Source organism: Chamaea fasciata, unplaced genomic scaffold, assembly GCF_029207755.1.
Source record: "Chamaea fasciata isolate MVZ Bird 193981 ecotype frontalis unplaced genomic scaffold, bChaFas1.0.hap1 SCAF_31, whole genome shotgun sequence".
Classification (NCBI taxonomy): Eukaryota; Metazoa; Chordata; class Aves; order Passeriformes; family Sylviidae; genus Chamaea; species Chamaea fasciata.
In genome coordinates this window covers 3,058,682-3,072,171 of record NW_027094116.1, presented here as the reverse complement: position 1 = coordinate 3,072,171, position 13,490 = coordinate 3,058,682, and the positions used below count along the sequence as shown (strand labels likewise).

The window sequence follows — 13,490 nt, the reverse complement described above, 5'->3', positions numbered from 1 at the left end:
TCGCTGATTGGTCGACAGAGATGCCACTCATGTTAAACCCCGCCTCCTTCGCTACTTTATGACCCAACATCCGCCTTTCCCGCTCGCTGATTGGTTGATTCTGTTGTCAATCAACATCCAGACCCCGCCCCCCTGGCTCACTGTAAACAGCCCGCGGGGGACGCCGGGAGCTGCCGCAGGAATTCCAGAATTCCAATGGCGCAAATCCAGGGAATTCCAGAATTCCATTCCCTCCCCCCCCCCGCTCCAGAAATTCCTTTTTTTCTTCCCACAATTCCCAAGAAATCCCTTTGATCATTCCCACCACTCCCAAGAAATTCCTGCAATTCCCCAAGAACCCCCCTTTGATTCCCAAGAAATTCACTTTATTCCCAAGAAACCCCTTTGACTATTCCCAAGAAACCCCTTTGATTATTCCCAAGAAACCCCTTCGATCCCCAAGAAAATTCCTTGACTTTCCAAGAAATCCCTTTCTCTCCCAAGAAATTCACTTTATTCCCAAGAAATCCCTTTGATCCCCAAGAAATTCCTGCAATCCCCCAAGAAACCCCCTTTGATTCCCAAGAAATTCACTTTATTCCCAAGAAACCCCTTTGATTATTCCCAAGAAACCCCTTCGACCCCCAAGAAAATTCCTTGACTTTCCAAGAAATCCCTTTCGCTCCCAAGAAATTCACTTTATTCCCAAGAAACCCCTTCGACCCCCAAGAAAATTCCTTCGGTTCCTTTTCTTTATTCCTGCGATTCCCAAGCAACCCCGAACCGCTTCCCCGGCCCGTTTTCCCGGGGATTTCGGGGCGACTTCGGGACGGTTTCATTTCTTCTCCTCGTCCTTGCCGTCGCGGTTGCCGTCGCGGTTGCCGTCGCGGTTGCCGTCGCGGTTGCCGTCGCGGTTGCCGTCGCGGCTGCCGTCGCGGGCGGCCTGCGAGGCCAGCGAGCCCATGGCGTTGCGGATGGCCTCGTTGTTGGGATCCACCCCCGGCAGGTTCTCCAGGACGCTCTGCAGGAACTCCGGGTCCTGCATCACGTCGTAGTCGTCCTCCTCCTGCCCGGGGCGGGGGAAAAAAAACGGGAATTTGGGGGGAAAATACGGAGGAGTGGGGATCGTCCCGGGGGGGTTGGGATCGTCCCGGGGGGTTTGGGATCGTCCCAAAGGGTTTGGGATCGTTCCAAAGGGTTTGGGATCGTCCCAGGGGATTTGGGATCGTCCCAGGGGGTTTGGGATCGTCCCAGGGGGGTTGGGATCAATCCTGGAGGGTTTGGGATCAATCCTGGAGGGTCTGGGATCGTCCCGGGGGGTTTGGGATCGTCCCGGGGGGTTTGGGATCGTTCCAAAGGGTTTGGGATCATCTCAGGGGGGTTGGGATCAATCCTGGAGGGTCTGGGATCGTCCCAGGGGGTTTGGGATCATCCCAAAGGGTTTGGGATCGTTCCAAAGGGTTTGGGATCATCTCAGGGGGTTTGGGATCGTTCCAAAGGGTTTGGGATCGTCCCAGGGGGTTTGGGATTGTTCCAAAGGGTTTGGGATCGTCCCAGGGGGTTTGGGATCATCCCAAAGGGTTTGGGATCGTCCCAGAGGGTTTGGGATCATCTGGGGGGTTTGGGATCATCCCAGGGGATTTGGGATCAATCCTGGAGGGTTTGGGGTCACTCTGGGGGGTTTGGGGCCGTTTGGCCTTGAGGACGATCCCATTCCCGTCCTGTGGGCGGGATGGGAATGATGGGATTGATGGGAATGATGGGAATGAGAGGATGGGATTGATGGGATTGATGGGATTGATGGGAATGATGGGAATGAGAGGAATGAGATGATGGGACTGATGGGATTGATGGGATTGATGGGATTTACGGGATGGGAATGATGGGAATGAGAGGATGGGATGGGATTTACGAGATGGGATTTACGGGACGGGAATGATGGCATTCAGGGATTTCTGGGATGTGCGGGGACAAACCCGAATCCCAGGGATTTCTGCAGCCTGACCTTGGCGGGCTCGGAGGTGTCCATGGCCGCTCCGCTGTCAACCTCGGCTGCCTCGGCCTGGGCGAACTCTGCAAGAGCCCAGTCCCAAAAAAACCCATGGAAAAACCCCCCTGGGATTTTCCTGAACTTTGTTTCCCCACGGTTTTCCCGTCGTTTTCCCCGAGGCTTTCCGGCCGTTTTCCCTCCGTTTTTCGCCCATTTTTTCCCTTCAGTTTTCCCTCAGTCTCCTGGCATCTCTCCTGCATTTCCCCCACGTTGTTTTCCACGTTTTCCCCACCGCTTTTCCCCAATTTCCCCTCAGTTTTCCTCCGGTTCCGCCTCAATTTTCCTGGAATTTCCCCTCGATTTTCCCGCGGTTTTTCCCGTATTTTTCCCACTGTTTCCCTGCTGGTTTTTCCCCAGTGTTTTTTTCCCTCATTTTCCCGCACGTTTTCCCCTCAATTTTCCCACATTTTTCTGGCGTTTTGCCCTCAGTTTTCCCACGTTTTTTCCTGCATTTCCCCCTTGGTTTCCCCACATTTTCCCCTTGCTTTTCCCACATTTCCCCCTTGGTTTCCCCCCATTTCCCCCTTGGTTTCCCCTTGGTTTCCCCCTTGGTTTCCCCCCATTTTCCCCTTGGTTTTCCCTTTGGTTTTCCCAGGTTTCCCCCTTGGTTTCCCCACATTTTCCCCTCAATTTTCCCCCATTTCCCCCTTGGTTTCCCCACATTTCCCCCTCGGTTTCCCCCCATTTCCCCCTTGGTTTCCCCTTGCTTTTCCCCTTGGTTTTCCCTTTGGTTTTCCCAGGTTTCCCCCTCGGTTTCCCCCCATTTCCCCCTTGGTTTCCCCCCATTTCCCCCCATTTCCCCCTCGGTTCCCCCTCGGTTTCCCCCCATTTCCCCCTTGGTTTCCCCCCATTTCCCCCCATTTCCCCCCATTTCCCCCTCGGTTCCCCCTCGGTTTCCCCCCATTTCCCCCTCAATTTCCCCCCATTTCCCCCTCGGTTTCCCCCCATTTCCCCCCATTTCCCCCTCGGTTTCCCCTTGCTTTTCCCGGTTTCCCCCGGCATTTTCCCGGTTTTCCCCCCGGCGTTCTCCCCTCTGACCGGCGCCCTGCAGGGACATCTGCATGGCGTAGGCGATCTGCTCCTCCTCGCTCATGGAGCTCAGGTCGGGCAGCCCGGGGCGCCCAAACTCCGCCGGGCCCATGGTCATCTTCAGCAGCGCCTCGTCCGACTCTGCAACCCGGAAACGCCGGAATTCAGCGCGTTTCTGGGAGGGACGGCGACTCGGGATTTATGGGATTTACGGGATTTCTGGGATTTATGGGATTTATGGGATTTATGGGATGGACAGGTCGGGCAGCCCCGCCGGGCCCATGGTCATCTTCAGCAGCGCCTCGTCCGACTCTGCAACCCGGAAACGCCGGAATTCAGCGCGTTTCTGGGAGGGACGGCGACTCGGGATTTCTGGGATTTATGGGATTTCTGGGATTTATGGGATTTCTGGGATTTACGGGATTTATGGGATTTATGGGATTTCTGGGATTTACGGGATTTATGGCATGGACAGGTCGGGCAGCCCCGCCGGGCCCATGGTCATCTGCAACAGCGCCTTGTCTGACTCTGCAATTCAGGGGATTCAGGGAATTCAGGGAATTTATGGGATGGACAAGGAATCCCATCCCACGCCAGCCCCTCATTCCCAAATCCCATAAATCCCATTAAATCCCATGAATCCCATCCCCCAGACCCCTCACCGTCCCCTCCCGTGGCCCCGATCCCGGCCTCAGCTGCCGAAGCCGCCGCCGCCCTCCGCGCCTCCTCCTCCTGCCGCTGCCGCTGCTCCTCCATGGAGACCCGGAGAGCCTGGAAAATCCCAGAATAAATCCCAAAATCCCAAATCCCAAATCCCAAATCCTCCTCCATGGAGACCCGGAGAGCCTGGAAAACCCCAGAATAAATCCCAAAATCCCAAATCCCAAAATCCCAAATCCTCCTCCATGGAGACCCGGAGAGCCTGGAAAATCCCAAATCCCCAAACCACAAATCCCCAAATCCCAGATGCCCAAATCCCAAATTCCCAGATCCCCCAACCCCCAGATCCCCAAATTCCCAGATGCCCAAATTCCCAGATCCCCAAATCCCAAATCCCCAAATTCCCAGAGTCCCCAAACTCGAAGTCCGACGCCCCCAGGCGACAGAGCGGTGACATTTGGGATTTCGGTGCTAACAAAGCCAAATCCCGTGGGGATTTTGGGAATTTCGGGAATTGCGGGAATTCCGGGCTCCCTACCAGCGCCAGCTCGGGGTCAGCGCTGGGATCCACGCCGAACTCGAAGTCGGAGGCGCCCAGGCCCAGCATGGCGCCGCCCTCGCCGGCCAGGATGGGCGAGCTGATGAGGGCGTCGGCCAGGCTGGGCCCGGGCGGCACGGTCACCAGGTGGGAGCCGCTGCCGTCCTTGCCGTTGAGCGCCGTGACGAACGCCGTCAGCTTCTCCGTGTTGGCCTCCTGGGGAGGGGGAACACCGGGATGCGCCACGGACGGAGACGGGGCCGCGGCGCGGAGCGGGCGGGAAAAGGGCGCCGGGAGCCGCAACGCCCAGAGTGGGGGAGCCGGAAAATTCCCGCCTGGGAAAGGTTGGGGAATGCAGGGAAAGGTTGGGGAATCCAGGGAAAGGTTTGGGAATGCAGGGAAAGGTTTGGGAATGCAGGGAAAGGTTTGGGAATCCAGGGAAAGGTTTGGGAATCCAGGGAAAGGTTTGGGATGCAGGGAAAGGTTTGGGATGCAGGGAAAGGTTTGGGAATCCAGGGAAAGGTTTGGGATCCAGGGAAAGGTTTGGGATGCAGGGAAAGGTTTGGGATCCAGGGAAAGGTTTGGGATGCAGGGAAAGGTTTGGGATCCAGAGAAAGGTTTGGGAATCCAGGGAAAGGTTTGGGATGCAGGGAAAGGTTTGGGAATCCAGGGAAAGGTTTGGGATCCAGGGAAAGGTTTGGGATGCTGGGAAAGGTTTGGGAATGCAGGGAAAGGTTTGGGATGCAGGGAAAGGTTTGGGATCCAGGGAAAGGTTTGGGATCCAGGGAAAGGTTTGGGATCCAGGGAAAGGTTTGGGATCCAGGGAAAGGTTTGGGATGCAGGGAAAGGTTTGGGAATTTGGGGGGTTTTTGGGGGGGATCTGTGAGCCCTGGAACGTGGGAATTCCCCCTCCGGAATTTGGGAATCCCCGGAATTCTCACCTCCTCCCCGAAGTTGATGATGTCCACGTTGACCTTCTCCTTCTTGAGGCGCTTGGCCAACTTCACCAGCTGGAAATCCGGGGATTCCCCGGGATCAGCGGGATCCGGCCCAGCGCCCGGATCCCACAGCAATCGGGGATCTGGCTGCCCCAGATCCAAGGGATCCACCCCAGGGATCCACCCAAGCCTGGGCTGATCCCACATTTCCTGGGAGCCAGTCCTGGGTTTTCTGGGAGTTGATCCCGGGCTGATCCCGGAGCCAATCCCAGATTTCCCAGGAGCCAATCCCAGACCTGATCCCGTGATCCCAGCCCCGATCCCGGGCTGATCCCAGACCGGATTCCACAATCCCAGACCTGATCCCAGACCCGATCCCCGAGCCAATCCCAGGCTGATCCCAGCCCCGATCCCAGGTCAGATCCCAGGCCGATCCCGGGTGGATCCCGGGTGGATCCCAGAGCCAACCCCAGATTTCCCAGGAGCCAATCCCAGACCTGATCCCGTGATCCCAGCCCCAATCCCGGGCTGATCCCCGAGCCAATCCCAGGCTGATCCCGGCCCCGATCGATCCCAGACCCGATCCCCGAGCCAATCCCAGGCTGGTCCCGGCCCCGATCCCGGTGGATCCCGGCGGATCCCAGGTGGATCCCGGGCTGATCCCGGAGCCAATCCCAGATTTCCCAGGAGCCAATCCCAGACCTGATCCCGTGATCCCAGCCCCGATCCCGGGCTGATCCCAGACCAGACCCAGGCTGATCCCAGACCCACTCCTGGGTTGATCCCGGGTTGATCCCGGGTCGATCCCAGCCCGGATTCCAGGCCGATCCCGGGTGGATCCCAGCTGATCCCGGAGCCAATCCCAGATTTCCCAGGAGCCAATCCCAGACCTGATCCCGTGATCCCAGCCCCAATCCCAGGCTGATCCCCGAGCCAATCCTAGGCTGATCCCGGCCCCGATCCCAGACCCGATCCCCGAGCCAATCCCAGGCTGATCCCGGCCCCGATCCCGGTGGATCCCGGCGGATCCCAGGTGGATCCCGGGCTGATCCCGGAGCCAATCCCAGATTTCCCAGGAGCCAATCCCAGACCTGATCCCGTGATCCCAGCCCCGATCCCGGGCTGATCCCAGACCGGATTCCACAATCCCAGCCCCGATCCCAGGCTGATCCCGGCCCCGATCCCGGGCTGATTCCAGACCGGATTCCACAATCCCAGCCCCGATCCCAGGCTGATCCCGGCCCCGATCCCGGCGGATCCCGGCGGATCCCGGCGGATCCCGGCCCGCACTCACGTCCTTGTCGCTGTCGTGCACGGGGCTGCCCACGAAGGCGATGATTCGCATCTTGTGGTTCTTGCCCTGCCGGTGCTTCAGCGCCAGCTGCACCAAAACCCCCGCTCAGGCGGCGCTTCCGGGACTCACCCTGCGCTTCCGGGGATTTACCCTGCACTTCCGGGGATTTATTTACCCTGCACTTCCAGGGACTCACCCTGCACTTCCGGGGATTTATCCTGCACTTCCGGGGATTTATTTACCCTGCACTTCCGGGACTTATTTACCCTGCACTTCCAGGGACTCACCCTGCACTTCCAGGGACTCACCCTGCACTTCCGGGGATTTATCCTGCACTTCCGGGGATTTATTCACCCTGCACTTCCGGGGATTTACCCTGCACTTCCGGGACTTATTTACCCTGCACTTCCAGGGACTCACCCTGCACTTCCGGGACTCACCCTGCACTTCCGGGACTCACCCTGCACTTCCGGGGATTTATTGACCCTGCACTTCCGGGGATTTATTCACCCTGCACTTCCGGGACTTATTTACCCTGCACTTCCGGGGATTTATCCTGCGCTTCCGGGGATTTAATTACCCTGCACTTCCGGGGATTTATTGACCCTGCACTTCCGGGGATTTCTTTATCCTGGACTTCTGGGGACTTATTTACCCTGCACTTCCGGGGATTTACCCTGGACTTCCGGGGATTTAGGGTGGATTTCCATGGATTTAAGGAGGATTTCCATGCACTTAAAATGGATTTTCATGGATTGAGGTGGGATTCCCACGGATTTCCGTTGGATTTCCTGAGATTTACGTGAGATTTCGATAGATCTCAGTCGGATTTCCAAGGATTTAGGTGGGATTCCCACGGATTTCCGTTGGATTTCCCGGAATTTCGGTGCATCCCCGTGACTTTAAAGGGGAATTCCCCCGACTGAGGCTGAGCTTTAAAACCTGCCCCCGCCATTTCCACCCCCAAATTCCCTCCAGGAAAAGCCCGCTTCCCCCCCCCCCCGGAATTCCGGGAATTCTCCGGGAATTCGGGGCGAGCAGGAACTCACGTGGGCCACGCGGATGCCGGTGCCGAAGGTGATTTTCCCTTTGGGCTGCACCGTGTGGAGCTTGGACAGGATCCGGCCCGTGTCCGGGGTCAGCGTGGTCAGCACCTCGCAGTTACTGCAGGGAAAAGCGGGATCGGGGAGAATTCCCGGGAATCTGGGCGGGGAAAACTCCCGGGAATCTGGGCGGGGAAAACCGGGATCGGGGAGAATTCCCGGGAATCTGGGCGGGGAAAACTCCCGGGATTCTGGGCGGGGAAAACCAGGATCAGGGAGAATTCCCGGGAATCTGGGCAGGGAAAACTCCCGGGAATCTGGGCGGGGAAAACCAGGATCGGGGAGAATTCCCGGGAGTCTGGGCGGGGAAAATTCCCGGGAATCTGGGCAGGGAAAATCTGGGATCGGGGAGAATTCCCAGGAATCTGGGCGGGGAAAATTCCCAGGAATCTGGGCAGGGAAAACCGGGATCGGGGAGAATTCCCGAGAATCTGGGCAGGGAAAATCCGGGATCGGGGAGAATTTCCGGGAATCTGGGCGGGGAAAACTCCCGGGAATCTGGGCAGGGAAAATCTGGGATCGGGGAAAAGTCCCGGGAATTTGGGCAGGGAAATTCCCCTTGGGATTTAAGTCCGGGGTCAGCGTGGTCAGCACCTCACAGTTACTGCAGGGAATCAGGGAATTTTGATCCCAAAACCCCTCCCATTCCAATTGGGAAAATTCCCAAAGCCCAGCTCCTGTTCCCTGAATTCCCAGCTCCTTTTCCCAACAATTCCCAGCTCCTGGTTCCCTGAATTCCCAGATTTCCCCACCTCCAATGATCCCAAAATCCCTCCCATTCCAAGGGGGAAAATTCCCAAATCCCCAAAATCCCTCCCATTCCGATTAGGAAAATTCCCAAATCCCCCAAATCCCCCCCATTCCAACTGGAGGAATTCCCAAATCCCCCAAACCGCCCCCATTCCGATTAGGAAAATTCCCAAAGCCCAACTCCTTTTCCCCTGAATTCCCAGCTTTCCCCACCTCCAATGACCCCGAAATCCCTCTAATCCAACTGGGAAAATTCCCAAATCCCCCAAACCCCTCCCATTCCAACGGGGAAAATTCCCAAATCCCCCAAACCCCTCCCATTCCAACTGGAGGAAAATTTGGGAAATTGGGAAATTTCCCAAGGGGGAAAATTCCCAATTCCCAGCTCCCGTTCCCTGAATTCCCAGCTCCTTTTCCCCTGAATTCCCAGCTTTCCCCACCTCCAAAATCCCCAAAATCCCTCCCATTCCAAGGGGGAAAATTCCCAAATGCCCCAAACCCCTCCCATTCCAAGGGGGAAAATTCCCAAATCCCCCAAAATCCCTCCCATTCCAAGGGGGAAAATTCCCAAATCCCCCAAAATCCCTCCCATTCCAAGGGGGAAAATTCCCAAATCCCCCAAAATCCCTCCCATTCCAAGGGGGAAAATTCCCAAATCCCCCAAAATCCCTCCCATTCCAAGGGGGAAAATTCCCAAATCCCCCAAAACCCCTCCCATTCCAAGGGGGAAAATTCCCAAATCCCCCAAACCCCTCCCATTCCAAGGGGGAAAATTCCCAAATCCCCCAAAATCCCTCCCATTCCAAGGGGGAAAATTCCCAAATCCCCCAAAATCCCTCCCATTCCAAGGGGGAAAATTCCCAAATCCCCCAAACCACTCCCATTCCAACTGGGAAAATTCCCAAATCCCCCAAACCGCTCCCATTCCAACTGGAGAAAAATTTGGGAAATTGGGAAATTTCCCAAGGGGGAAAATTCCCAATTCCCAGCTCCTGTTCCCTGAATTCCCAGCTCCTTTTCCCCTGAATTCCCAGCTTTCCCCACCTCCAAAATCCCCAAAATCCCTCCCATTCCAAGGGGGAAAATTCCCAAATCCCCCAAAATCCCTCCCATTCCAAGGGGGAAAATTCCCAAATCCCCCAAAATCCCTCCCATTCCAAGGGGGAAAATTCCCAAATCCCCCAAAATCCCTCCCATTCCAAGGGGGAAAATTCCCAAATCCCCCAAACCCCTCCCATTCCAACTGGAGGAAAATTTGGGAAATTGGGAAATTTCCCAAGGGGGAAAATTCCCAATTCCCAGCTCCTGTTCCCTGAATTCCCAGCTCCTTTTCCCCTGAATTCCCAGCTTTCCCCACCTCCAAAATCCCCAAAATCCCTCCCATTCCAAGGGGGAAAATTCCCAAATCCCCCAAAACCCCTCCCATTCCAAGGGGGAAAATTCCCAAATCCCCCAAACCCCTCCCATTCCAAGGGGGAAAATTCCCAAATCCCCCAAAATCCCTCCCATTCCAAGGGGGAAAATTCCCAAATCCCCCAAACCGCTCCCATTCCAACGGGGAAAATTCCCAAATCCCCCAAACCGCTCCCATTCCAAGGGGGAAAATTCCCAAATCCCCCAAAATCCCTCCCATTCCAAGGGGGAAAATTCCCAAATCCCCCAAAATCCCTCCCATTCCAAGGGGGAAAATTCCCAAATCCCCCAAAATCCCTCCCATTCCAAGGGGGAAAATTCCCAAATCCCCCAAAATCCCTCCCATTCCAAGGGGGAAAATTCCCAAATCCCCCAAAATCCCTCCCATTCCAAGGGGGAAAATTCCCAAATCCCCGCTCCTGTTGCCGGCGTTCCCGGCGTTCCCGGCGTTACTTGGCCAGGGTGATGAGGCCCACGTTGTTCTCGGGGTTGCTGCGGGTCTTGGAGTGGCACACGATGTTCACGGCGTCCTGCTGCGCCTGCAGCCGCGTGGGCAGGAAGTCCCCGTTCCGCATGTACTCGCTGTTGTCCACGCTGCGATTCCAGGGGGAAGAAAAAAAACGGGAATGGATCGGGGGTATCCCAAAAAACTCCCTTCTTTAGGATAGCTGGGGTTGAGATCCTGAAAAATCCAATTTTTGGGGATTTTTGGGGATTTTTTGGGGGGAAATGAGGTTATTTCCCCATGTACTCGCTGTTGTCCACGCTGCGATTCCAGGGAAAAAAACAAACGGGAATGGATCGGGGGTATCCCAAAAAATTCCCTTTCGTAAGATAGCTGGGGTTGAGATCCTGAAACATCGGATTTTGGGGGGATTTTTGGGGATTTATTGGGATTTTTGGGGGATTTTTTTGGGGGAAATGAGGTTATTTCGCATGGACTCGCTGTTATCCACGCTGCGATTCCAGGGGGGAAAAAAAAAACGGGAATGGATCGGGGGTATCCCAAAAAATTCCCTTCTTTAGGAAAGCTGGGGTTGAGATCCTGAAAAATCCAATTTTTGGGGATTTTTGGGGATTTTTTGGGGGGAAATGAGGTTATTTCCCCATGTACTCGCTGTTGTCCACGCTGCGATTCCAGGGAAGAAAAAGAACGGGAATGAATCGGGGGTATCCCAAAAAATTCCCTTTCGTAAGATAGCTGGGGTTGAGATCCTGAAACATCGGATTTTGGGGGGATTTTTGGGGATTTATTGGGATTTTTGGGGGATTTTTTTGGGGGAAATGAGGTTATTTCCCTATGTACTCGCTGTTATCCACGCTGCGATTCCAGGGGAAAAAAAAACGGGAATGGATCGGGGGTATCCCAAAGAATTCCCTTCTTTAGGATAGCTGGGGTTGAGATCCTGAAAAATCCAATTTTTGGGGATTTTTGGGGGATTTTTTGGGGGAAAATGAGGTTATTTCCCATGGACTCGTTGTTATCCACGCTGCGATTCCAGGGGGAAGAAAAAAAACGGGAATGGATCGGGGGTATCCCAAAAAACTCCCTTCTTTAGGATAGCTGGGGTTGAGATCCTGAAAAATCCAATTTTTGGGGATTTTTTGGGGGGAAAATGAGGTTATTTCGCATGGACTCGCTGTTGTCCACGCTGCGATTCCAGGGGGAAGAAAAAAAACGGGAATGGATCGGGGGTATCCCAAAAAACTCCCTTCTTTAGGAAAGCTGGGGTTGAGATCCTGAAACATCAAATTTTGGGGGATTTTTTGGGGATTTATTGGGATTTTTGGGGGATTTTTTGGGGGGAAAATGAGGTTATTTCCCCATGGACTCGCTGTTATCCACGCTGCAATTCCAGGGAAAACATCGGGAATGGCGCAGGGCTATCGCTGTCCCCTCCCGTCCCTGTGTGTCCCCTCCCGTCCCTGCGTGTCCCCTCCCGTCCCTCAGTGTCCCCTCCCGTCCCTGTGTGTCCCCTCCCGTCCCTGTGTGTCCCCTCCCGTCCCTCAGTGTCCCCTCCTGTCCCTCAGTGTCCCCTCCCGTCCCTCAGTGTCCCCTCCCGTCCCTGTGTGTCCCCCCCCTGTCCCTGTGTGTCCTCCCGTCCCTGTGTGTCCCCTCCCGTCCCTCAGTGTCCCCTCCTGTCCCTCAGTGTCCCCTCCTGTCCCTCAGTGTCCCCCCCTGTCCCTGTGTGTCCCCTCCCGTCCCTGTGTGTCCCCTCCCGTCCCTGTGTGTCCCCTCCCGTCCCTCAGTGTCCCCTCCTGTCCCTGTGTGTCCCCTCCTGTCCCTGTGTGTCCCCTGCCGTCCCTGTGTGTCCCCTCCTGTCCCTCAGTGTCCCCTCCTGTCCCTCAGTGTCCCCTCCCGTCCCTGTGTGTCCCCTCCCGTCCCTCAGTGTCCCCTCCCGTCCCTGTGTGTCCCCCCCCTGTCCCTGTGTGTCCCCTCCCGTCCCTCAGTGTCCCCTCCCGTCCCTCAGTGTCCCCTCCCGTCCCTCAGTGTCCCCTCCTGTCCCTCAGTGTCCCCTCCCGTCCCTGTGTGTCCCCTCCCGTCCCTGTGTGTCCCCTCCCGTCCCTGTGTGTCCCCTCCCGTCCCTCAGTGTCCCCTCCTGTCCCTCAGTGTCCCCTCCCGTCCCTGTGTGTCCCTCCCGTCCCTCAGTGTCCCCTCCCGTCCCTGTGTGTCCCCCCCCTGTCCCTGTGTGTCCCCTCCCGTCCCTCAGTGTCCCCTCCCGTCCCTCAGTGTCCCCTCCGTCCCTCAGTGTCCCCTCCTGTCCCTCAGTGTCCCCTCCCGTCCCTGTGTGTCCCCTCCTGTCCCTGTGTGTCCCCTCCCGTCCCTGCGTGTCCCCTCCCGTCCCTCAGTGTCCCCCTCCCGTCCCTGTGTGTCCCCCCCTGTCCCTGTGTGTCCCCTCCTGTCCCTGTGTGTCCCCTCCCGTCCCTGCGTGTCCCCTCCCGTCCCTGTGTGTCCCCTCCCGTCCCTCAGTGTCCCCTCCCGTCCCTCAGTGTCCCCTCCTGTCCCTCAGTGTCCCCTCCCGTCCCTGTGTGTCCCCCCCTGTCCCTGTGTGTCCCCTCCCGTCCCTGTGTGTCCCCTGCCGTCCCTCAGTGTCCCCTCCTATCCCTCAGTGTCCCCTCCTGTCCCTGTGTGTCCCCTCCCGTCCCTGTGTGTCCCCTCCGTCCCTGTGTGTCCCCTCCCGTCCCTGTGTGTCCCCTCCTGTCCTCAGTGTCCCCTCCCGTCCCTCAGTGTCCCCTCCCGTCCCTGTGTGTCCCCTCCCGTCCCTCAGTGTCCCCTCCTGTCCCTGTGTGTCCCCTCCCGTCCCTGTGTGTCCCCTCCCGTCCCTCAGTGTCCCCTCCGTCCCTCAGTGTCCCCTCCTGTCCCTGTGTGTCCCCTCCCGTCCCTCAGTGTCCCCTCCCGTCCCTGTGTGTCCCCCCTGTCCCTGTGTGTCCCCTCCCGTCCCTCAGTGTCCCCTCCTGTCCCTCAGTGTCCCCTCCCGTCCTCAGTGTCCCCTCCTGTCCCTCAGTGTCCCTGCCGTCCCCGCTGAGGCGCGGCCCGCTCGGCCCCCAGCCCCCGCCATGACTCAGGCCAAGCGGCCGGGCCGTGCCGGGCCCGTGCCGGGCCGTGCGGCCGTGCCGGGCCGGGGGTGGCCGCGAGGCCGCCGGGGGCGGCAGGGCCGGGGCCGGGCCCGGTGCCGGCGCTCTCACCACACCATGGTGCTCTCCAGAACCATCTTGGCTCCTTCTTCCTTCCCTC

General features: G+C 57.4%; 1 protein-coding gene across 1 annotated transcript; it reads right to left on the bottom strand.

The window, feature by feature from the left end:
* Nucleotides 1-656: 656 nt before the first annotated feature.
* On the bottom strand, nt 657-13,484 carry PSMD4 (proteasome 26S subunit ubiquitin receptor, non-ATPase 4). The gene is made up of 10 exons (XM_066206883.1): nt 13,442-13,484; nt 10,208-10,348; nt 7,538-7,652; nt 6,489-6,575; nt 5,198-5,266; nt 4,257-4,472; nt 3,721-3,829; nt 3,068-3,199; nt 1,985-2,052; nt 657-1,045 (listed from the first exon to the last, which is right to left on the bottom strand). The coding sequence occupies exons 1-10, from the start codon at nt 13,465-13,467 to the stop codon at nt 815-817; spliced, it is 1,194 nt and encodes a 397-aa protein (XP_066062980.1). The 5' UTR covers nt 13,468-13,484; the 3' UTR covers nt 657-814.
* Between the last annotated feature and the right edge of the window lie 6 nt (nt 13,485-13,490).